At 37.2% G+C, this 26,029-nt stretch overlaps 1 protein-coding gene across 13 annotated transcripts in view; it reads right to left on the bottom strand.

Annotated features, from left to right (window-relative positions):
* The window catches only part of ANKRD31 (ankyrin repeat domain 31), a 61,906-nt gene that overhangs the window by 15,882 nt on the left and 19,995 nt on the right, over nt 1-26,029 (bottom strand). For 9 of the 13 annotated variants that reach the window (XM_017808257.1, XM_017808255.1, XM_017808254.1 and 6 more), the window contains 11 exons: nt 24,334-24,504; nt 21,306-21,448; nt 18,287-18,431; nt 12,570-12,776; nt 11,638-11,780; nt 8,876-9,035; nt 8,355-8,437; nt 7,513-7,594; nt 5,337-5,433; nt 2,742-3,771; nt 423-563 (listed from right to left, as the gene is read on the bottom strand). In XM_017808257.1, the coding sequence (XP_017663746.1) occupies nt 423-563; nt 2,742-3,771; nt 5,337-5,433; nt 7,513-7,594; nt 8,355-8,437; nt 8,876-9,035; nt 11,638-11,780; nt 12,570-12,776; nt 18,287-18,431; nt 21,306-21,448; nt 24,334-24,504 (2,402 nt within the window). Of the gene's footprint in view, nt 1-422; nt 564-2,741; nt 3,772-5,336; nt 5,434-7,512; nt 7,595-8,354; nt 8,438-8,875; nt 9,036-11,637; nt 11,781-12,569; nt 12,777-18,286; nt 18,432-21,305; nt 21,449-24,333; nt 24,505-26,029 lie in introns of those variants that run through there. The other 4 variants (XM_017808267.1, XM_017808256.1, XM_017808262.1 and 1 more) reach the window with 4 other exon arrangements.

Raw genomic sequence — 26,029 nt, 5'->3', positions numbered from 1 at the left:
GAAACAGGCTCCTCAGGGAAGTGGTCACAGCACCAAACCTGACAGAGTTCAAGAATGGATGATACTGTCAGGCACAGGACAGTCCTGTGCAGTGAGGCCAGAAGCAGGACTCAATGATCCTTGTGGGTCCTTTCCAACTTGGTATATTCTGTGATTCTGTGATCTTTAACACTATTCTTTCAAATCCCTGATAGCTCACAGTGCAAGCATTCCACATTCTTTTAACACTTATGAGTAGTTCATCTCTGTACAGCTATAGTAATGTAGCTCTATCGTTGCTGCTCCCTCAGTAAAAGTAAGAAGACCTTTTAAAATTTAGGCTTGTATTCTTTTCTGCTTTAAGAAGCGTACAGAGATCTAGATTAGTGAAATTTGTTATATCCATTTATTATTGCTATTTTTGGCAGTAAAATCAGGCCTACCTTATTCCACACATACTTCCATGTCACAGAAATATCACTTCCTAGTAGGTCTTTAACCCATTGAACTGGATTCTGCAGTATTCGTCCTTTACTGGTTCTGATCTTGCCATTCTTTAAGATTGTAGCTTTATGACTAAATTCCTAAAAAAAAAAAATTTCAACTCATATATTAAAAAATATGAAATAACATTCTTGAAACATGAAAAATGCTGAAGAACAATATAGCTGAAAAGTTGCAGCTAACTCTCTTTTTCTCTAAAAGTGAAAGAATTTATTGCCACTATCATAAACTGTGTGATGTAAAATAAGAGGATTTATTCCACCAGAAAAAGATGTTGTAGCCAATAAGAGGACAAATCTCCCTATGTGTTTATCAGAATTGTATTTACATTTTATTTCCTTCTAGACATAACAAGGCTTTGAATAAATTAATTTGCAACAGTTAACTCAGGCACTCACAGGAGGTAAGTCAGTGCAACAAGGAACTGCTACTCAAACGCAATCTGCCTTACACATATGGAACATGCATGTCACAGTGAAATTCAGCAAAATACAAAGATGAAACGTATTTGCATAAAAATTTCCCTTATATCAAGGGATATAATTTATATATTTTAGGAGGAACCTGACAGTCTTATCTTATGCAAAATTAAGTCTAAAACAACTTATTGTTAATGCTCCTTTGATAACGTAAATACAGCTCAGTTCTGCAAACACAACCTCCAGAAGCACAACTCATTGTGCTTAATAATTGTTTATAATTGAGCAAAATAAATAACTGTTAAACAATTGTTTATAACAGAGTAAGTTGTGGTTTTGTCATATTGGTCTTGGTTAGACTAACAGAGCTAAACAGTGGAAAAATCAGCTGTTGATAAACTCCATTAGAAGTTAGTAAAGTCACTTATCATGCATGAGGTTAAATAAATAAATCAGAATAAGAGGATGATCCAGCAAATATTGAACCACCTCCTACCATATCCGCTGGCTTGGGGTGTCCGTAAGAATTTAAATTAATATGATTAACCCAAATGTTTTGATGAGCACTCAATCCAGTTCACAGTTTCACAGCCTAGGCCTACAGAATTCAACAACTGCATTCAGCCTGTCCAAAGCTAACCATAGGTATGGACTATGCACCAGCTATATGTTGTTAAGTATATCTCTATAACGAAAAAGGAAAATTTATTGATCACCTCCTCTTTGCAACGCAACAGACACTGGTTTCTAAATTTCAATCTCTATAGCACATTCTTCCAAGACATAAATGAATGTCATTTTCATCCTAGTAAAGATCACTGACTTTTCTACACTCTGAACACCAGTACTTCCACAAGGGGTTATAATTACTTAAGATCCACATGCATCAAGCTGGTATCAAAGATAACTGTCTTGAGAAATTACAGTAACCATACTGAATTCTTCATCCTTTGAATTAGTCATCTTGCAGTTCAAAGGAATATTATATGTTCTTTAAAGAAAAGAAGCATGTCTACATACCTATCATACGGACCACCGTAGAGCCTTGTGATTTACACTATCTTGTTACTAACACAAGACCACATGAAATGGCAACTCTCAGCAGAAAAGCATTCCCGAGCAGATCATAGGTGTAGAAAAAAGTGTCCTTTCTACATTAACTGCACATGGTGAGCTGGCTGAAGAGAACCTTTCATGTTTTTATCAATATGCTGCCCTGCAAATAACTAGCTCTCATGTGGGAATTCAGTCAATAATTCCCTCATTTGCTCAATACTAAACCAGGCCCCTGCCAGCTGCCTTGCAAATCTGCTCTGTATTTGGAGGGACATGGACACGCTTTTCTATTAAAAAAGAGGTTTCTTTTTATTTTTTTTTATTCAAATATGATTTGTATCAGACTGTAAAATTAAAGAACCAGTTAGCCTACAAGAAAAAAATTTTGCACGTATTTATGCCTATGAAATCCTTGATGTCACAATTCTTTATTTGAGGGACTTGCTTCCAAAAATCACATTAAATCACAAAACCTTTACGCTCTCGCTCCTTTCCTTCTGGTTCTAGCAGTAGGAAATATTAACAAACTGATAATGCAAAGTCAAACACAAATTTTACACATGCAATAGTCTGTGTGTTATAGTTACAGGTCGATAAAAGATTTCATCCATAGCATTTTCCTTTAAAACTCATAAACAATTATCTCTAACCAATGAACAAACACATTCAATAATGAGTGCTGAAGATACAGACTGAACTATGAGAACTGCTGATTCCCCATTTTAGTGTGTGGTTTTTTTTCATGATATGCTAATATTAATATTATTAGATCTCAACAATTACCTGCAGTTTGAATTCTAAAACATTTTCTCCTGGCTTAATCCTTCCCAATTCAAGCAGATCTATCAATTGAAGCTTTTTCTTACTTTTCCGTTCATACCTCACTTGTTTTTGTTCCCATTCCTGGTTACTGTAGCTCTGTGAAGATTTCTCACTAACATTTACTTGAGAATCTCTATTTGAGGTAAGATTTGTAAGCACCAAGTTGGTATTAAATGAATTCTCACTACTCCAAAAGACCATTTGCTGCGAAGTATTAGGGAAGTTCTTCATAGGTGCTAAAAAATTTACTTGCTGCTGCTGGAAAGCTTCTTTCTTGTTTACGTATCTGTGTAGATTCCCACGTGTAATAACCTGCAGGCAGTCACTGGCTGGCTGACAGACATTCTTATTCACAATATTTAATGTGTTGGTCACTGAAGTGGGATTTAAAGACTTGTTTCCTTGTTCTGCAAATGCTACACAATCAATGTCTTTTTGCTGTGAGCATCTTGTTTTAGCTGTGGAAACAGTAGGTTCTGAAGGCAATGTCACCAATTCCGCAGTGTTTGTCAGCTTTGACATGTTGTCAAAGGGATATTCTCTTACACTGTTTTCAGATGCCAAAGCATGATCAGAAGCCTCTTTGCTTCTAATTGCTTCTTTATTTGCTCCTGTCTCATCCAAGCAGATGTGTGGATGCTGGCTGCAGTCCTGAGCTGAAAATCTATTTTCTAAAGAGACATGTACTCCTACTCTGTTTCTATTAGGCATGCTGGCACAAAGCCCCATACTAAATGTAACTACATCAGGACATACGATTTCATCAGCAGTTAAACTTTGTCTTACATCATTTCCATAGAAAATAACGCAGTTTGAGCTTTGCTTCTCTGAAGATGATGAACTGAACATTTGCTTTGTTTTTCTGTAACTTTGTATTTTCTGCACTAATTTTTCCTGGTTTTGGGCAAGAGTCAACAGACTCTTTTGCCTAGAAGCAAGGTTAACTAATTGTTTCCTCAGTGCTCCTTTTTTGAAAGATTCCACTGAAGCCCTATAGAAAATAAAAAAAAAGGACACCAGAGTTACTGTAAACACAAAATAAAGACAGTTTAATAGATGTAACCTACTAAGAACAGGAATATGTTTCAAAGGACTCTGCCAACACCTAAAACTTCAACAATATTTTTATCCTGTATGAAGTTTAAAGTTCAAACCACAGGCTTATGGATAAACTGCAGAATCTCACAGCAGGATGTACAAGTAAGATGTAAGTAAGAATCCCATAGAATTTGGATGGAAAGCATCAAAACAACCTTGTACTCCTATACCACCCTTAATTCACAGAATCCAAACTGGGTCTATATTATAACTGTCTGCTCTTTTATTACCACAGATAATAATACTTCATTGAATTCAATGCCTTTCAGGTTCTAATTTGGAGCCTTCTAAAATGAGCTCAGGATGAACTACTGAAGGGTGATACTATCAGAATTTTTTTATGGTGCACATAACAAAGTATTTTGTGAAGCTACACTAAAAGTACCACATGACCATTAAAAAAAGAGAACAGAGCAGTTTAGGATTACCTGCAGGGTATCTGCAATACCCAGAAATATTTATCACTTCCCTCTGGAGCAGTTTCACTCTCAGTATTAAAATGCAAATAAATTGGTGTAGGTATTAATTTTACTGTCCTTGTTTCTTAATTCATTCACTAGTTTGTTCACAAGGCTAATTTGGAACCCGAATTCCTCATAATTTTTTTTATTATCTGGTAATTTACACATTACATTTTATAGCTGGCAAAACGGCTCGTGGCAGAAATATTTCAGTCTCTGCTCAACAGCCTGTATGTTTTGCTATGGGTCTACCTGGGAGCTGTACATACTGCTTTTACACAATCAACCAATTCTGCTCACGCGAACATTATGGAGACATCCTCAGAAGCTGGCCTAGAAAGCATCCATTAAACAGGATGCTATATTCTTCTCTCACCACATGACCAGCACTGAGGTAGTCCCTCTCAGAAGGAAGAAAAAAGAAGCCTTGTGAGAGCTAGAGTCATGAAGCTGACAATTCACACAGTCCATGCTCACACTAAGGTGAGCACTCCTATCCTACATTTGAGTTGTCCTCACAAAACATGAATGTCTGCAAGCATGCTTCAAGCTATTTCTTTAAATGGCTCTTGTGGGCTTTTGGCTGAACACTCCTAATCTAGGGGTGCTAAATAAACAAACCAGAGGCAGAGACACTCCAAATAGTGTCTTGAGTTGCTACTACTTTCCCCCATGATACAGCTCAAAATTAATGTCTTTGTTCAATACCTCCATTTCCCAATTTCTTCTTAGGTATTTTTCCACACTTTTTGCATGTTCACTACTGAATTTCAATGCTCACTGTGTGCACAGCAACTGATTTGTATGCACTAGCTCAGCTGAAGTTCTTCCTTGATGTAAACGCTTATTGGAGGTAACTGAAGCCAGTGTGGATCATGCTCCCACAAAATCTGAATGAAAACCACATAGATTTACTTTCATGCCACTCCTAAAAACTTCTAACACTACTTCTATGAAGAACAGCTTCCTATCAATATAATCCCTCTATTCTACTTACCTGTATTTTTTAGCAAGGGCATCCCTCTCTGTTTTCTGGCTTGCAAGCATTTCATTCAAAGTATCTTGTATTTGAGACAGCCTTTGTATATACACATCTGTTCAATATTTTGAAATAATCAAAATTATGATGGCAATAAGCAGTAGAAAATAATTACAGTAATATCCTTTTTAATGTAGCAAATACATAGCCAGAGTATGAAGATATAGTTAGAGCAGTACCTTATACTGTCATGCATACTGATAGCTCTTTACAACTGGATTACTTTGAATGAAATTCTTCAGAATTAAATGCAAGTTTAACTCAAAGAAAATAGTTTGTACTGGAAAATTTTGAAGTGCACGTACTTTGTCTAGATTAAAGAACTGCCCTATGGATGATAAGCACTGAAAATTTTGAAGTTCTTTGTGTTGCAAAGAGCTACCTACCATGACAATTATACTGAGGATACCTGCAGAAGTTACACAGAAGGTGCATAAAACTTTTATGTTTGAAGTATTATAAAATAGTTTAATGAACCAAGACTGTTCCAAGTTACATACAATGATAAAAGCATATCTATCAAGTTTTCACAGTTTCAAACCCATATTATAAACTAGAATGATAAATTGTCCCTTTTTGTTAGTTTTGTTCTTCTAAATTAAGAAGAACAAATATCAACTCCTCTTTATATACCCTATCTCTTAAGACATATAATATAAGGGAGGGCTAGAAGTCACGACCAGTGGATACCACCGGGATAATTTGCTAAACATGCTTAAAGTCTACAACAATCAGAGTAAGCTTTTCTTAATCATGAAAAACAAAATTATAGGATTAAAATTAGCATTTGTAAAATCCAAACTGGTTTTACAGCATCTACCAGATATCTACTTACTCAGTAATACATACATACTGCTCTTGTTAAGGCAGCTTAATAGCGAATTTGAATCTGCTATTTACAGGAGGTTTCATGCATGCAAATACCTTGAGATTTTATTCTATGTTTTAAGTTTGTCAATCTACTTCCATGTTCTTGTTCAGTCTTGTGCCTCTTCAGTAGTAATGATTATGACTTAGTTTAAGATGTGCTGTATTATTAATGCTTTTGCCAGTAGTGGTAACAGAGCACCATGTTCATTTCTCTCATACTCCTAAACAGGAGAAGTCTGATAATTCTTTTCGATCGTTTTATGAAATTGCACTTATCTCTGTCCATAGGCTCCTGCTTATTGTATCATCTACCTGCTTGTCAAACATTTTTCAAGAAAACATACCTATTTTAATTAAGAATTCATACATCACAAATTTGCTAAACTATAAATCTGCATACTTCGATATTTCACATTTCTTTTTAAAGGGAAAAATTTACTTGTAAATATAATTTGAAAGCTCCACCCTATATTCAGGAAAACAGATTTAAAAACAAACCCTTTCTTTCTGCCATGAATCCAAACTGTTTCATGGGCATGAGCTGCTCCAAAGTGAACAGCCCTGCCTAGATGGCAAAGGCAGCTGGGGAGAGAAGCCTTCGTCAAAGGCATTCCTACAGCAAGCTATGCCAACTTGAAGAGTCACGGCACAGACACAACAGATTCCAACTGCTTCACAGCTGCAGCATCATGATCTCCTAGGAAGTCACTGTCACTTAGTAAATTCTTGAGATTAAGCTGAACTGAGATGTGATAGCCTAAGACAAATTACACCTCTGGGCATCAGCATTTCTGAAACCGTCCATCATCCACAGTGTTTGCTTAAAGAATTCTCTTTTTTCTCTCATAAATTATTTCAGGCTCCCGGAAGTCCTGCCACAGTAGACTGAAAATGCTGCATCTGCTACTTTACATACAGACATAGATGTTCTTCATCATGGAGAGGCTCATGTACTTGTAACTGAATAATGCTGCCAACAGTGGGCATTCTTATCTAATGATCCATTTTCATATAATCAGTTCACCTGAGATCTGTGCCTCCAAGTGGCATGCAATTTTTTGTCAAAATATTCATTCCTATTTAAACTGGAAATACTTCAGGAAGTGCACTTACCTGAGAGTTGCTATTAAAATCTTATTCTCTAAAGATATATTTTCCAGAGGAGATAATCAAAATATATTACATGCAATAACATTAAAAACAATTATATAACCAAAGATATCTACCCTCTAAAAATAGGTGAAACACTTGAATTTATGTCTACCTGCATCTTTGGAAGTTGTCAGTTCATATAGCAACAGTTCTTTCTGCTTCTTTTCTGTATCTTGTATGGCAGCAACAGACTTCTGTTAACGAACACAAAATTACATTAAGAAGCAGAGTCAAGTGCACCATAAAAACAGGCCATGATACATGGCCTGTGGTTTAAATATTGGTGGACTCAAGTCATTCCAAGCAGGGAATTACTATGTGAAGGGAATGGGGCGCTGGTAAGACAGACATACATACTGTCAAGGGCTTGCTCTGCAAGGGGTTGTCACAGTCTGGTTTTACCTAGGCATTCAAACTAGTCCATACTCAGAGACCCACCTCTGAGCACACTGCAAGGATTAGACAGTGAAATTCAGCATGACAGCATCACCTAGGCAATGCAGATACAGCCTACAGATACCAGCAAGAGCTCTCCTGACAATCTGTGCAAAAATCTTCCTGGTTGTTTTACATTAAGATAAACGATATCTAAATACCTTCATCATGAAGCCAATTAATTACCATTTCAAAAAGAACCCTTTTGGAAACATGATGAAAAGCCTCAGAACTCATGACATTTTTTCTATTCATATAACCAGTAAGAAATATAAGTATTGAACACCTTTTGTACAATAAATGTAAGTGTACAGGAATCATTAAAAGAGCGAATAATAAACACACTTGTATATGTAAAACACAACTTACCTATTATAAACCTCTGCATGATGCTGTTTTTACATACATTTTAATGGATTAATTATTTACATTATATTTTTATATTATTCAGTCAGCAAATGTCACTATGCACTACTACACTAGGAAGCAGTTTAACAAAACTCTGTTATCTATACTTACCTTACTGTATTTCTCATGTTGTGGCTCCCAAGCTGCATCATCATTTTTACAGTAGTCAAAGCAACAATGTTCTGATTTCCTCTCTCCACAATTCAGAAAAAATAAATAAAATGTAATATGAATTTGCAGAAGCATAATAGGTTACAAAGATACAATGGCAGATCAAATAATAAAAAATATCTTGTATGAAAATGAAATCAAATTTAGGTAGCATAAGGAAATAAGTCCTTAAAGTTAACACTTTGAAAACCACTTATTTCCCTTCCTGTGATGGGAAATATGGGTAATAAGAAAATTTGAAGACCTGAATATTTTCTTATACCTCACTCTCTCAAAAAAACCAAAACCCATTCATGTATCCTATTTTCTGTAAATAAATTAATATAATTCAATAGTTAACAGAGTTAAAAATATCAGTGCCAGGCAATACGCAGCTCCACAAATCAGCACTATTTGAATGTACATTTTTTTTCTTAAGACTATGGGGTAATACTATAATTTACATTACAAAACCAACATACCAGTACCTTCAGTTGTTGGAACGGGAAGTAGAGAGTCCATAGCACTGTAAGACTTCAGAAGTTCTTTCATTTCTTCATCACAAGCTTGATCCACAGCACTTTGCCCTGCTCCATTCCTCTCATAGGGATTTGCTCCATGCTGCAGTAGAATCCTGACTGCCTATTATGTATTTTTATTATTTGTATTGTGGTAATTCTTACTGTGAACAACTATGTGTGTTGTATCTAACATAAATCATAAATAATACACATACAAATAAGATACTCTAAAACCTGTTACACTTGCAATCCAAATTAAACAAACCAGAATAACTGGCTATTACCAATACAGACTTCCATCTACATTTCTAATTTTTCCATTAAAATACACAAATAGTTCACAAATTGTCATTAAACCTATCACTTTTATGGTACTGTTATACAAAGCAATTACAAAACATCATATATCTAAATTAAAAGGAGCTGGTCAATTGAATTAAGACCAAAATGCGAAAAAGAAGTGGATTTTTTTCTTTAATAGCAGTTTCGGTTTTCTGGTTACATGAACGGATAATTTTTTTCCTAATTCCAAATAACTTGCAGATCTGCTTAATTGTAAAATGTGGAAATGAGATTAACGGCACCAGTGGAATCATCTATTCCCTAAAATTCAGATTATATGAAAGTGCTGATGAGGTCAGAGCTCGGATGTTAAAGAATTTTCGTATGTTTGATTTCCCCATTTTAGCATTTCTTCTTATTTCTTACACTCAGAGTGCAGTTAAGTATGAGAAAGTATCAGAAAGACAATATTGTCTTGAAGTTCAGAATGTTCTCCATTGGTTTTCCCTTGCAATACTGAATAATAAGCTTATATGTTTGTAAGAACCCTAATAAAAGTTTGGCACCAGGTCTGTGAATCATCCCCTTTGTTTGACTGTTTTTCACAGAAAAAGATAAATGTGATCAAACATGTTCCTCTGACAGATATAGAAGCAGTATGTTTGAGCCAATCTGGCATTATCTTCTTTACACTCAGTTCACCAGAAGTCACTCTGCCAAAAGAACACTTTATTTATTTGTGTGCAGTGCTGGGCCCCACAATTTAAGAATGATGTGAAGGTCCTCGAATGTGCCTGGAGGATGGCAACAAGACTGATGAGAGGGCTGGAAGCCATGTCCTGCAAGGAGCCAGTAAGGACTTTGGGCTTGTCTAGCTTGGAGAAAAGGAGGCTGAGGGACAACCTGAAGCTACAGCTTCCTGAGCAGGGGAAGTGGAAAGGGAAGTGTCCATCTCTTCTCCCTGGGATCCAATGATGGATGTGTGGGAATGGTTCACAGCTGTGCTAGGACAGGTTTAGACTGGACATTAGGAAACATTTCTTTACTTTGAGAGATGGTCAAACACTGGAATGGGCTTCCTGGAGAGGTGATCAATGTCCCAAGACTGGGGCATTTGGACAATGCCCTTAACAACATGCTTTGATTTCTGGTCAGCCCCAAAGAGATCAGGCACTTGGACGAGATGATCACCATAGGTCCCTTCCAACTGAAATAGTCTATTCTGTAGAACCATTTTTAAACAGCAGGCCTAGAGTCTTTACAAAAAAGAATTTTTTTACAATGGAGATGGTGAGACACTGAAACAGGTTGCCCAAAGAAGCTGTGGACACCCCATCCCTAGAAATGCTCAAAGTCGGGTAGGACAGGGCTTTGGGCAAGCTGAGGTAGTAAAAAAATGTCCCTGCCCATGGCAGGGGGCTTTGTGGCCATATACTCCTCTGCTTAAGCCATAACCACCAGGGGCACCTGTGGTGGTTGGATCCAGCTTACCTGGACTTTGGGGGATGAATGGCAATAAAGTAGCCAAAGACTGTCTGGAACAGTGACCCAGGTGTCTTGCTGGTATGCAAATATGACTGTAAGTAAATCATCTTACTCCATAAATAGTGGACAGCCCTGGGCTCTTCAAGCTCTCCTGCATAGCAGTGGTCTGCACACCAGGATCTCCCCTTGAGTAGGGACATCTCTCAAAGGTTGCTCCTCAAGACTGAGAGATTCCTTGCCGCAACAGATTGTCAGTGATTAACTGTAGGCTGAACTTTGATATGTTACCTAACTGATAGAAAGGATTGATTGTGCACACATCATCCTTTAGATACAAACTGCTGACTAAGTCTGAGACCAAGTCTGGATCTAGTCATCTGAGATGGAGTTTAGAAAGCAAGGGGGTCCTTTCTGGACATCATGACTCAACAGGAGGGTCCCCCTTCCGGTTCTGTTCCAGTCCTCTATGCAGTAAATAATCAATGTATCTTGCCTCAAATCTTGTTAAACAACTGTCACATTTACCAGTGAACTTTGCTAACTCACTCCTTTCTATCAATAAAGTATATTGTTTCTTCTCTCTTACGTGTGAAATGCATCACTCCACTCTGCAGCATCTCTCCTCCCTGCAGCAGGGTTGGACTAGACAATCAAACCAAGAATGCTCAATTTTAGTATCAAAAAGCCCAAACCTGGGAGAAAACCAAAAGAGGTTTCTGAATTTGTATGATCTGTCTGCTGTACTAAAAAAGGCAACTAACTGTACAGTTTCAACTGTCACTATTGAAACATATTTCTTTCTCTAATTTGGATCACTTTAAAGAATCCTACTTTATTTCCTAAATGCAAATCTACACTAAAATTGTATTAATAACTTGAATGAAAAGAGGATTTTGCTCTGCTGACCCTCTGCTGGAAATCAGCTTCAGGAAATCTTATGAAAAAGAAAAATGTACCTCCAAATAATTGCCAGAAACAGCATCGTGTATTGGTAAAACACCATCCAGACTTCTGCTGTTGACATCAGCACCTGCTTTCAGTAATTCTAAGATCACATCAGTAAATCCCCCATTGGAAGCTTCGTGAACTGCTGTCCAACCTAATAAAGGCAAGACGACACACAGCATGCATCTGATTTGGAAAGATCCATACAGATCGCTTAGTAGTGGTTATACATTTTGCTGCATTTAAGATAAATCTTATACAAATAACCATCTTGAAAACCCAAGGTCAACTATTTTCTGTGTAATTCAGTTTACCTCAGAGAAAAATGTAACCAATATTAAGCAGAAAATATACTGCTTTCTTTTCTACTACAGTACTAAAAATAATAAAAGAAACAAAACACTGGAGCAGAAAAACTCTAGAAATTCAGAAGCACAACATTAATAGTCTCATTTCTAATCTCACTACCGTTGTATAATATTAAGTCTGCCAGCATCTAGAATAGAATACAAGGCACTTTGAGAGTATGAAAACAGAAATATGTTACACATTTAGGCAAAGAAAAAAGAAAAGATAATCTTGTCATCTGGTTTTTGTCCTTATTTCTTAAGGAAATAATACCTGTCTGAATGTGCTTCACACACATACATATACATATGTATGAGCATTATTTCTCTCACCAAACTTTCAAGTTCACTTTCTGTACACATCTCTGAAAATGTGTTCTTCAGCAGAGAAGCAAGACCCTATTAATACCCCTGATGAGAAAAGGTCTGCATTACTTCCATGCTGAGACACAAAATCCAGGTATTCACTGATTGTGCTTGCACTTGTTTAATGAATTCCTTTTCTCCTCACAATTTTAAGTCAAGAATCCATATTTATACTACAAATTATGTAAAATTGTATCATAAACAAGCCCATAAGAGAGTAATTTTCAAACCTGCATAATCCTGTTCATTGACACAAATTCCAGATGATATCAGCGCCTTCACCAAGGACAAATCTCCTCTCTTAGCAGCAATATGCAGCTGAGTTTCCCCTTTTTCGTTTCTCTTAATTTTCTTCTTTCGTCCAGGTCTCGAATTACAGGTAGCGTGTACAATTACAGGTTCTTTTCTGGTAGATTCTAACAGCATATTGGGTGTTCCTTAAGAAATTTTTGCACAAAGAATGTTTAATTATAAACAGAAAATTAAGCTTCATAACTCATTTGAATTACTGTAAATGTGTGCAATACTGTTGCTTTAATTAGTCAATAACATTAACTGACTACATCAGAAGGTTAAAAGGTAGTGTGTAAGATCTCAGACAACAAAAAGACCCTAAACAAAAGAAGTTAAAGTTCAAATCTAGATGATTTAACAAGGGTACAACAAATGTGGAATGAAACAAAAGGTAACAAGGTTAAAGTTCTATACTGTATAGAGGTAGGGAGTATGTTATGTTTCTTCATGGACCGCTTTCAAGATACCAGGCGTGGCTGCTAAACACATAAACTACACACATAAATGTATTTAAGAAACCATATAAAACTATATCAGTTCTTAATTCTGTATCGGAAAAGATAGATACGTGTGTATACATATATATATATGTACACACACATATACGTGTATATAGTAGCATAGATAAATTGTCTTTTTAATTAAACCTATGCAGGATTGGACCCATAATTGTAAATAAACTTGATTTAATCCTTACTGGTTAACAGAGCAAACAACACCTACTTAAATTTTTATCATGTGATCATCAGACAGGTTCTAATTCTGAAACTAATTCAAATTATAAATTCAAATTGAAATACAAAGAAAAAACCAGATTACCAAAGTACGGATTATGCATGTAGAGTAAGGACAACCCCCTTCTCAAACTGCAACCAAAAATACAAGATATATAAATCTTCAAAAGCTCTATCATGCATGTCAGCTTTTTAAAAACTCCTGTACTTTTCATTTTAATATCATGCTATCAATATTTTCTTAAAAATTCACAGTGGTCTTTCTCTGTTCTCTTGAAAATCTGTAATTCATTCAAAAAACCTGAAAGTGTAATGTTTAAAACGAGCATTTTGCATGCTCTTATTCTTGGAGATTTTGTCAATTATTCCTATGAACAATTAGTTTCTGCATCTTCCTCTTCTCATCAGACAAGCTGTTTTCTCAAATATGTGCAGTCAGCAGTATCCACTGGTATCAAACATCTTCCATGATTTGACAGCTGCCTTTCTTCAGGCTCCTCCTGCACTCTGGAAAATTTGCTTTTCCAATCTTTCCTTGAAGGTAAACTACTGAGCTTGTCATCCAAGACTATTTGCAAGAACACGAAATGATATTAGAGACAGATATTCAGTGAGAATAGATCCATACTAACTTTAAACTATCCTGTTCAGGCACTGCTCCAGCCAGACTATGGTGGCATGGAGCTCACTGTAGGCTTTTCAAACCTGTCTGAAAGCATTCAGGTAGTCCTCTTTGCACTGTGGGTGCTTGGCCCACACTGTATTGGCAAACAGAAAAGCTCAAGAGTTCATTTTTAAAATGAAAACTGAGATTCTAGAGCACACAGAGCCATCACATTATTAAAATACTTCTCCAATTTGAGACCTACTTTTCCATAAGATAATGTATTGCGTTTTGTCTAAAAGCTTCTGGGTCTGAACTCCCAAAGCAATCATCTGCTTTCTGGTTCTTCCTTTTCTTTCCCTTTGATTCATGGGAGAATGTCCAAGGGACTGTTTACAGACATTTAAGAAAAAAAAGGCACACAACAGCTCATTACGCTAATGACCCTTAGCAATACTGGCAGCCAGTGAACAGAAATAATTGCAGAGTTTTCCAGTTAAATTGCCATGCACAACAGTTTGCTTCACGGTTGTTAGGAACCATTTGCAAAAGCATAATGGGACAGTGGTATGTGAATCAAAATACTGGTTCTCTGTTGGATGCACTGCCAGGTGGGTCATGAGCAGGAAAGATCCAGATCTTGGCAAAAACAAAGTCCACTCAGCACAGTATAAAGATAAAATGAAGAGATTACAGTAACCAGCAATCAGGCTAGATCAGGCTGACATACCTCAACAACTTCAACTTTGTGCTTAAAAAAGACATTTGAATACCTCAACATTGGTCTAAGAGCAAGGCTGAACTGTAAGAAAAGAAGCAAACTGTTTGTACCTTCCTTCCGTATAAGCACATTAGGAATGTTGGGAGCCTAGTAAGTGACCACTGTAGGTGACAGCAGCTCTGCATCATTTCAGAAGAAAAATTTTTATTCAAGAATAGAATAATATAAGGAAGAGCAGTGGGAGGTAGGAACAATCAGATGACATACTGTGGCCAGTTAATGAAGAAAAGGCATAAGAGAGCAAAAATCTGAAAACTCCAAAAGTAAGAAAACATTATCCCATCTTCCCTTTTTTTCTACTGCAATCTGAATGTCATTGTCCTGGACCCCAAACTTATTAAGGTCTTCAACTGTACAAAGGGCTATACCTTCTTGCACCGCCTCTCAAATGGCAACACTCTCCTGGTACAAAGGGAATAATTAAATTTTATCTGAACAAAATATTACCTGAAGAATCTCTTTTGAGGAAAAAAGCAGCCTGGGAAATGCTATTTCAATGGAGACCAAAATATAAGACACACATTCAGAATAAAGTTTTTTAAATCATAATTTTATATATAGGAGGCAAAAAATAGAAATTAAAAAAATCCAAAACCGTATTAATGCACACAGACCTTATTATAAAGGTTCAGCAGGAACATAAGAGCTACAAAAAAGAACATCTATAGAAAAAGGAAACATTTCTACGTTCAGTGTTTGTTCTTCCAGTAATTAGCATGGGTGATGACATGTATTAGATATGCCATGGATTTTTTTTCCAGCATGATTTAAAAAGACATTCCTACAGCAGGAAGAACAAAATTTAGAAATAGGAAAGATAAGCACTGACACTGCCAAGAACTGGAAAGCAGTAAGTAACAAGAAGCACCTACTCCTTTCCTTCTCCCTTCAGCTTCCAAAGGAGAACACACACTTGCAGTCCAGAAACTCAAGAGAGTAGAGACTTAAGAAGGGTTGAAAATAAGCAACCACCTGAGAAAGGAAGAGGAAAGAGTGTTCTGTACCACTGAAGGCAGAAGACAAGAAGACTCCGACTATCATAGAGAAAAGGATCAGCAGGAACTTCAAACAGTTTCTTGAGTGTTTTTTGTCATGTGCAACAGGACACTGCAGAGATTGGCTGATGGCCCCTTAACTTTTAAGACTAGTGAGCATCCAGACCAAACTGAAGTCCCCAAACAGAGTGCTCATCAAACAGAAGTAAAAAATGTGCATGTTGATGGTATGTGAGCAGATTTAATTGTCCATATTGTGTGTGCATTTATGGGGGCTGGGTGTATATTTGTTATATTATTACATAACCATGCTCTTATATACACCAGTTTTAAAGAATTTAATGCACATAGGAGCATGAATCCCATTGACTTTCAAAATATACTTGATGCTAGCATTCATTTACTCATTCAAAGGCAACCAAGGTTTGATCAATAAACCCCAGCAACACATAACTGCAGTTCAGAGAAAAAACTTAAATTTTTTGCTGCACACACTTGGAAAAAAGAAATCAAATATTATATCCACACACATGCATTCATTCACACATGCTTCTATAAACCTATATACATATATCTATAAATCCACCTTTTCCTATGTATGTATATACATACATTTATACTGACACAGTAGTTATTTGAAAGAGAAGTTTTCAAAGAGCTGAAAACAGTTATAAATTAAAAAAATTGAAGAAAAAATGTCAGGAGAAAAATATTAATAACAGCTAGGAAGTATTTCACAACATATCTCACACTCAAGATGAAAAGCTGCAGTGATTCAAAAACTAACCTAGCTTAGGAAGGGAAATGCAAAGCAATAAAAAATGAGAAATGAAAAAAATGGAAACGAATAGTAGCAAGTATAAATAAGGAGTTGTAGAAAACTGATGTGGAAAACAAAAGAACACAAGGAAATAGTCACAGACAGCTGAAGTCCTAAGAATGTGCTATTTTAAAAACCTATCAAAACCAGAAAAAATAATTCCCTAAGCTTTATTTGAAAGACAGAAAGAAACAAAAATTGAAAAGAGATCATAGTTTACTTTACATATAGAACATGCCGTTACATATGTATAACTTGTCTACAATATTGTGTGTAATAGTACTTACCATATTTAGCTTTCTAGAAAAATTTTCAAGCCATAAGGGTTTTATTTGAAACTAAAACATAACAATATATAAAATACTTATAAAAATACTGGAGTCTCATCTTTGTTGCAAACAGCACCTTGCACAAACCAGAAATGGCGAGAGTAAAGAGTGACATTGTACCTCCAAATTTTTTTGAAGATTAGTGACCTAAGTGATTCTTTTTGAAACTTAAGAGGAACCCCTGGCTCTTCTCTGTAAGACTCCAAGTGTGATTCAGGGTACTCGAGTCTCAGAGCAGCAGGCTGAGGGCGCTCACTAGCACCCCATCCACCTAACTTGCATATATCACCCAATGGCTTGTCATGGGCAATTCTGATATTGCCCCAGTCCCTGTTCAAGTACAGTTTTGAGCTCTGTCAATGAGCCCCACTAGCTTAAGAGCAAAGACCCTCTTCTTTCTCTGAGAAAGGTGAATGCCATCTGACACCAGCAGGCCTGGTGACATGTAAACCATCCCATTACTGAAAAACCCAGGCAGTGACATCAGCTATGGAGCCATGTTTTAATAGACTGGCTTTGTCTGTTTCTTCCAGTGTCGCGGCTCACAACTGGGAGAGTGGTAAAAATTTATCTGTGCACCAGATTCCCCTACCAACTATCCCAAGGTCCTGAAGTCTCTTTTGATTCTCCCTGGACTATGCATTGTGGCTTTACTGCCACCCACATGGAAAAGCAATAATGGGTAATAGTCCAAGGGATGGGGACTCCTTCAAGACTTAAACATGCCACAGCTCACACTGGCCAATGGGTGTCCAACAGTCTTAATTCTAGCTCTAATCAAGGCTTATCTTGTGACCCATCTTTGTACTTGCTTCTGATCAAACAGCCTTTTCTGAACCTTCTTCTCAACTTAGTTCCCAAGACTGTACAAGACCCAAGTTAGCCATAATCACTAACTCTAACTCAACTATTTCCTTACAAACTCACTAGCTGTTACCTACACCCAGCCCAAACAGTAGCAGTTAAGGCTTGGCAACTCATAAGATCTAGATCTAATCCTAGATTCACCACTTTTTATCCTATGGATCCTTTAAAATCCAGACTATATGCCAGTTTAAAACCAAATTTTATCCCTAGCTCTAAACCATACCTCATCCATCAGCAAATCAAGACATGTCCCATCTTCCATTCAGACAGACAATGACTACTGTGCTTCACATCTTCATTTCAAATTTAAAGGTAACTCCAGCCCAAGAAACAGCTGGACATCATTATCATTTATACTTCACCAATGTACAGTAACTGTGGAAGGTAAGGAGTGCTCACTGCTACTCAGGCATCAGACACTGAAGTCCATAGAATTACTAGCAGTAATTAAGGAAACAGTTTAACAGGTGGTCTGAATTTCTCCATTTAGTGGTGATGCTACGACAGAATAATTCTTTCCTACCTGATACTGAATATCCCCTGGATTTTTCCACATAACTGGTAAGAAGTTTCCTCATAGATGGGTCAGAAGCTTCTTCTAATGCACACCTTCCCATTTTATTTTTTAATAAGGGATCAGCTCCATACCAAAGTAGTAAGTTCGCCATCTAAAAAAATAAGTTTTTTAGATCATATCTCTTCTGGCAGTATTTTCCATACTCCTTACATAGGCTTCTCTCTCTTGCACTTGACGACACGAGCAACTAAAAATCAAATTTCTCTATATTCTAGTTCAAATACCCTAAGCATTCCCCTAGATAAGACATTATCCTATCATCTTATTATTTTCATTTTTATAAATTGTTCCAGTTGCCATTACGACAAGGTCTCCCAAAATACAGGGTAGGATTCATGGCCCCATAGCTCTTAACTGGTAGAAAATAACAGGGTATGAGCCAGCTTATCCATTTAGGACATCACAGAACACGTGGAGTTGGAAGGATCCACAAGGATCGAGTCCAATGCTCAGCCCTGCACAGGACCATTCCCAAGATCAACACCATGTGCCTGAGAGTATTATCCAAGTGCTTCTTGAACTCTGTCAGGCTTGCTGCTGTGACCACTTCCCCGGACAGCCTGTTCCAGGGCCCAACCACCTGCTGGGTGAAGAACCTTCTTCTAATATCCAACCTAAACCTCCCTTGACACAACTTCCAGCCATTCCCTCTGGTCCTGTCACTGGTCACCACAGAGAAGAGATCAGTGGCTGCCCCTTCTCTTCGTCTCACAAGGAAGTTGTAAACTGAAATGAGGTCTCCCCTCAGTCTCCTCTTCTCCAGGCTGAACACACCAAGTGACCTCAGCTGCTCCTCATACAGCTTCCCCTCGAGGCCCTTCACCATCCTCGCTGCCCTCCTTTGGACACTCTCTAAGAGCTCAGTATCTTTCTTATATTGCGGTGCCCAAAACTGCACACAATATTTATTCAAGGTGAGGCCACCCCAGTGCAGAGCAGAGCGGGACAATCCCCTCCCTTGACCAGCTGGCAATGCTTTGCCTGATGGCCCCCAGGACACAGTTGGCCCTCCTGGCTGCCAGGGCATTGCTGATATCTACTTCAGGAGAAAAGAAATTTTGATCTAGATGTGTCGATTGTGACTCCTGTGACTGCAAAGGGGAGCTTTGACAGCTACTTCAGACATGCAAGATATATCTGATCAAATGAAACCCATTCTGATGGTCTTATTACCAATATTATGATTTTTGTACAAATATAAAGCCTGATTTTGTTCTTATTCAAGAAATGACCTTTTTAGCAAAATGTTCAGCCAAGCTTTGCAGGCATGGGACATGGGAAATTTACAATCTGATTGTTTCATTTCTGTGGGTAACCCTGCAACCTTATTCCACCACTAGTGTGATTTTACTTGTACCTCTGCTTTTGTCCCTTCAGCACGTTATAATTTCAGACTGACCTTGACTCACATCCTCCACCCATGTGTTCGAGTCCCTCATTATTTCTAACCAGACTGCTAATGAGAAAATTGTTAGTGACATTTTCTCAATTTATACATGCTCCTAACAACAGAGTAAAATAAAATGGGGTCAATCAAGAGCAAATCTCTGGATTTTTTCAACCAGTAATGTTGAGAACTCTTCTTCCACAACTGTGATCATACACACTTGCATGCTCTCCCCCTTAACTGTACCAAAAAATCTTTCCTATACTTACCATTTTTCCTGAAATAAATTAATTTGGCATATTGCAGGCACAGAAAGGAATAAACTAGTAGATAAAAGGCATGTTTCCAATCTACAGTAATAACTTCATGCAGCTTTGAAAAAAACAGCTTCAAATACTATGTTACCAGAAGTCTGAATCACCATCACTATCACTGTTTTGTTGCTAGTCAGAAACAACCAAAACTAAGTCTGACAGATCACTGGAGCAAGACAATTTTACTGATAGTGAGCAGAGACTGAGTAAATACAGCATCACCAGGTAGCACCATTCCCTCTGGACATACCAGCTTGCATAACTCTAACTCAGCTCTGTGCTGAATGATCTTGGTGTGCCACAAGTGACCTAGTTGAAATGACTGTTCTTCCAATATCACTCTAGTTGATGGCCCCTAAATATTACTGCAGAGATGCAGAGTTCTTCATGCATAACCTTGGACATGGTGTGTTAGGTACAGTCACAGAACACAGAAATATTTCATGAACCCACAACAGTCTGTGATGCACAAGTTGAAAACCACTCCTGGGGCTCTCAAGTCTCAGAAAAAATTATTAGCTGGAAGTCCACCCTTCCTCTTTGCTCCAGGGAGATTTGTGAGGAAACAGAATAAATCTCATCTCAGCTGTGAAAAGAGCAAATATTTAGGGGCAAAACACCCCACAAAAAAATACTTAAAAGAAAATCAATAACTATTAGGCAGCAAACGTGCACTTCTAGAGAAAGAAACTGCAAGCAGACAAAAGGGACACGTAGAAGTCCTACATAAATTTGGGTCACCCTAGAAATATGCACAGACATGCCAGCTGGAGGCAAGCACTGCCAGACTGAAAGAGGATCCACAATTCAGACACAGGTTTATGAAACCACAACACTTGGCAACAAATCTTACAATTATTTCACATTCGCTATTCAGTTAACTTTCAGTTTTAAGACCATACAAAATATAAAGCTATGCCTTCATAACCCTCCATGCTACGTGTTAAAACAGGGTGTGCATGGCTGTGGCAGCGTGCCATATATGTGTGATTATAAAATCATGTATTAAACAGTGGCAATCTATTCCTCAGTAGTACACTGTCCTCAACAGTAAGAAAAACAATTAATTTCTCCTTTGGGAAAAATCCTGTAAAGCATGGAACGGTTTGAACAGAAATCAAGCAGGAAGGACCTGCAAGCTCCTGAATTTGCCTATAATCTGAAAAGACCAGCCACATGCAAAAACATTATGTGACCTTCTGGACTCAACAACAACAATAATTTGTATTACTAAATCATAATTTGTGTTCAATTTGGAATATACCTCATAATGGCCTTCTTTAACTGCATCTTGCAACGGTGTTATTTGTTCCTTTTCTGCAGCATTAACATCAGCACCTGCTTTCAAAAGCAGATTTGCTATCCCATAAAAGCCTTCCACACTTGCTATATGTAGTGCAGTCAAGCCTATGAAAAAGAAAAGCATGTATTTCACATTTGGGTAAAAAAATTCCAAAAAATTTATGTCAGTTTAGGTTGCCTATTTGATAAAGATTTCAGAGAGTATACTGAAAAGGTACAAACTGATGCATTACAGTAAGTTGTATGAAGAAATATTTATGAAAAAGTCACAAGGGTTGGGAGATCTCTTGCTTTTCACAAAATTTGTGCCTACTGAAGAAGCAGACGCTGCTGTAACAACATTAGTTTTAGATTTGGTAGTTCTGTTACGAAATGAGAGAATTATTTGACCCATATCTTGGTAACTTCTCCTGGAACAAAACATATATGCTGTTTTAAGAACAACATAGTTTTTCATGGCACTCTTATTTATATAGCTATGCTGAAGCAGGTTAGGAAGAAAGAAGTTACAAAAATAAAGACGTGAACTATTACCAAACAGAAATGTTTTTTAAGACTACCCAAGAATAATTTGAGTGTCCAAATAAATTAAAAGTTTTCTACTGAAATTCCATCTTCATTCCTAGCTATATGGAATAAGGTTCATATTCTACTCTATGAAAGATGAATAGAATTCTACTCTATGAAAGATGTGTTGAGGAAAAACGTGGAATATAAACCTTTGAACTGAGTTTAGCATGGCCATGCATCAGCTCCTTAAACATGTAGGGTGAGAGAAATAAGGGAAAAACAGAGAGGATTTTCGACTTCCTATCTTCCAACTCTCAAATCAGCATGCCCTCCAGAAGACCATTTTGATCAACAGTCTTACTCTTCCATTATCAGAAGGTTGTTGTCGGGGCCTAATTCACATACTAAATATGTGAATTAATAAGGCTTAATGAAACTCTTTTGCTGCCATAGAGCAAAATTATCTTAATTTCACTGGAGAGAGAAATTCTCAAGGCTCTCTTATACACAGCTGAACCTGGAATATTGTATATTCCTACAAATTGTGTTTATTATGAAATCTGTTAAGGGGAGAATTAAAAGGTTCAGTTAAGGGAATGTATTAATTTTTCCCTCAGTAAAATGTATCCTCTATCTGATACAATAATAAGGCCCCAAAAAACTGCACCTACAACACATTCAATTAATAATTCTTAGGGATTAGCGACATGAGGCAAGGATGCTGTGCATGCTCCAGATCAAGAAGAAACACAAGTTTCACTGCAACTGTTTTTCAGATCCCTTGAGACACCGTGAATCAAGACTCAAACTAAGAGCACAAGACAGCATTTCTAACATGCTGTTCATATCCTACATGCTGATGTCCAGGAAATAAAAAGGAGAAAAAAACTCCCAAACCAAACAACAGAAGATCACAAGAACTCAGCAAAGTACTGAAGCAGAATATTGTAGCACAGGAATAAGGAAAAATACTAGACTAAAATATAGATAATCACTGGTGAGATGCTTTAAAGGAAGAGAACAGGTACAGAGGCAGAATATAATTCGGAACAATGACTCCCAAAGAGATCAAGATGAAAGTGCATGTCAAAATGGCACAGGTCTGGCAACTACTTCTTTCTGACTATACCTGCCTCATTAAAAAAAAAAAAAAAAAAAAAAAGAAGCATGGCCAGGTTAACCTCTCATCTCTTCAAGGAGTACAACTAAAAGATACTTTGTGCAGCTGTGCTGTTTTTGCACTAAAAAAACCAGCAACCAGAGCCTGGGGAATGAAGAAATCATGGTCTGGCAAAACAGTAAAAAGGCAGAAAAAGGAAGCAACTGTGACAGCAAAAACTAGAAGCAGTGCACTTTGGTATACTTGTCTACTGTGGCTGCACTATCAGCACTTCTCTGTCGTCAGCATGGGGCTTTGAACCCCACCAACAAAATATTTTCTCACCTGCCTCTAGCACAAGTTAATACATATTATGAGTCACTGTTAGCTCAAACATCTGTACTCCGAAAGTCTGAAATCTGCTGTTGACCCAATCTATCTCCCAGTATATTCCAGAAGACAGATAATTTTTAACTTAATTTTGGACTGTTATGTGCCTGCATTATGCAATAGCCTATAACTGCAGAATGTGAGTTTTTTCCTTTCCCACAGAACAGTTGTGAAATCCTAGCCACTAGCATGGTATGAAAACACTCTAAGAATTGAAGTTTTCTACCAAATGAGCCAGTCGTCTGAAACAATCTTCTCTTTTGTTGTGGAAGTTTATCAGATATTAAGGGAGGAGATGGGGAAGTGCAAATAAGAAACAGTCTTATATTTGAAAAAACTAAGTGATACTTAAGGTGCAAAGCCTTTAACACAGAGTATCACACATGAAACTGGATAAGGTGAATTGCTTCAAACAAAACATTAACAGCTGGCCACTATTTGTCATTCCTTTTTTTTTCACACCCAAGATGAAAGAAAAATGGAAAATACCAAGTAGTCACGACTTTCTTAAAAAGTCAGGACAGTGCCGAATTATAAAACTACAAGTTCCCTTAAGATCTAATGGGCAAAATCAAAGTCCCTGAAAAATTAAACTGAAAAATCTACATCTTGGTGTCTCAAGTTGGTCACTGAAGTGGACAAAAATAACCCCAACTTTCAAACCCATGAAGTTGATTATTTAATTAGGGACTGCTTTGTGATAAGCAGGCACAGAACTGTTGAATTAAGGCTAAGTAAACCTAATTGCATCACTATGTAATTTTTAAAGTGCTTACTTTTCCCTCCAAATTTTCTTTTCTCATGTAGTTTTATAAGTAGATCTACGTATTTTACCATGAACAAGTACCAAGTGAAACCAATAAAAATATAATAATCTAATGACCAGTAACAAACCTAGTCTTGTCCACTGCACAAACTCATAATATATGCTTTTATTAGTTACAAGTGAATACTTCACTGAAAATAGTATTTTAATACAACTGCAACTTACCAGAATAATCCTGAGCATTTACATTTCCACCAGCTTTTATGATCTTACGTAAAAGGTCTACATCTTGATGAGTAACAGCTCTATGCAGTAAATTCTCACCATACACATTCCTCCTGTGGATTGTTGAAAGTGTAAGAGGGCGAGCCAGACCCTTACCAAAGGCTTCTCGTTCTGAAAAATAATGTTAAAAGCTCTGCTGCACAGAAAAATACCTTTTCTCTCTTATTTTGGCACTTTGTATTACAGTTGGTAAATGATCTTTCTGAAGAAACAAATGCTCATTCAATCTAGTAGAAATGAATATCTCAAAAAACACATCACCAGTTAAATAATAATACCATTCAATAAAAGAAGCCATAGGGAATTCCATAACAAAAATGCCATTGAAATGCAAGACACAGAAATATGACTTTGTAAAGGTATGTTAACTTTAGACTTCTTCCTTTCTAATGACATTTTTGCAAAGTGCATTGCTTCCCAAAGGATGATAAAACTGCTATTCTGCAATACAAATAATTGTAAGGAGACCATCTCAATAACTAAGTCAGTTATTCAATAATTTAACTTTTAAGAAAACTCAAATTTATCAACCATTATTTTGTAATAATTTTTCTTTTAAAACCTCTGCTTTGTGAGGAAGTTTTTACATTCGGATAGTGATTGAGATTAGCTCCCTCAGACTACCTTTTCCCATTACTTCACAACCAGCTCAGCCTTTTCTGCAAGGAGTGGAAGGTGAATATGAGGCCTAAATGTAAAAAAATAAAATGTAAAAGATACTATTTTTAATTTTTAGTTTATTATTTTACAAAACAAATGCTATCTCCCATTATGCACTCATCACAGTTTTCATCTTGGCTGAAATTATTTCCAATACATAGATGAGCTCTTCTGTACTTCACTAGAAGTGCCATTCCAGCATCCCTTGAAACTGGTGAAGAGCATCCTGGCTATTGCATCTGATGAAAAACAGAGAGGGAAGAAAGAAGGGAAGAAGAACAGCAGAACTGCCTGCAGGAAAACACAGTACACGGCCTAGGCCATTATTTCATCTACTAATGAAAACGCTTGGGACAGCAGGCTACATACACTGCTCCTCTCCACAGGCTGTAGCAGGTGTGTCTCACTGGTCCTAAAACTCTGCCCAGGTGTAAGAAATAGACCTTAAAAATCATAGTTCTTCTAGAGCTGTAACTCACACAGCCTGATGTCTCTGTTTTGTGCATGGTGATATACTGTGAACTCAGACTAATTCTCAAACTTCTTAAGTTCTTAAGTCTATGTAGATTTTTGGAATCTAACAGATATGGGTTTATTCAGGACCTTCCCTCAGTTGAGCACATGGACAGTCCCTCTCATCTACCTGCCCAGCCTTGCAAGACCTTAAGCATTTCAGATATGCAGTCACTAGCCATAATATAATAATGGCCAGTCTTCGCGAGCGAAGATTTGGGAAAGGTCATTAACCCTTCGAGCCTGCGCAGTGGATTTTTTAGGTGAGACCCAGCGTGCGCTGAACTGAGCCCACCCTTTAATCCTGAGGTTCATCTGCCGGGGCCGAGCGAGCTTGGACAGTGGCAGTGAGGGTCTCAGGACGTAGGTTTGTTTAGAGTGACCTTCTCTTAGATGGATTGCCTTACAAGGCTGATGAGTTCCATCTGCCCGGGGGGCTGGGAATCGAACCCGGGTCGCAGCG

The sequence above is a fragment of the Lepidothrix coronata genome, unplaced genomic scaffold, assembly GCF_001604755.1.
Source record: "Lepidothrix coronata isolate B3197 unplaced genomic scaffold, Lepidothrix_coronata-1.0 Scaffold22, whole genome shotgun sequence".
Classification (NCBI taxonomy): Eukaryota; Metazoa; Chordata; class Aves; order Passeriformes; family Pipridae; genus Lepidothrix; species Lepidothrix coronata.
The sequence above is the reverse complement of the archived record's forward strand: the minus strand, read 5'-3'. Positions and strand labels throughout refer to the sequence as shown.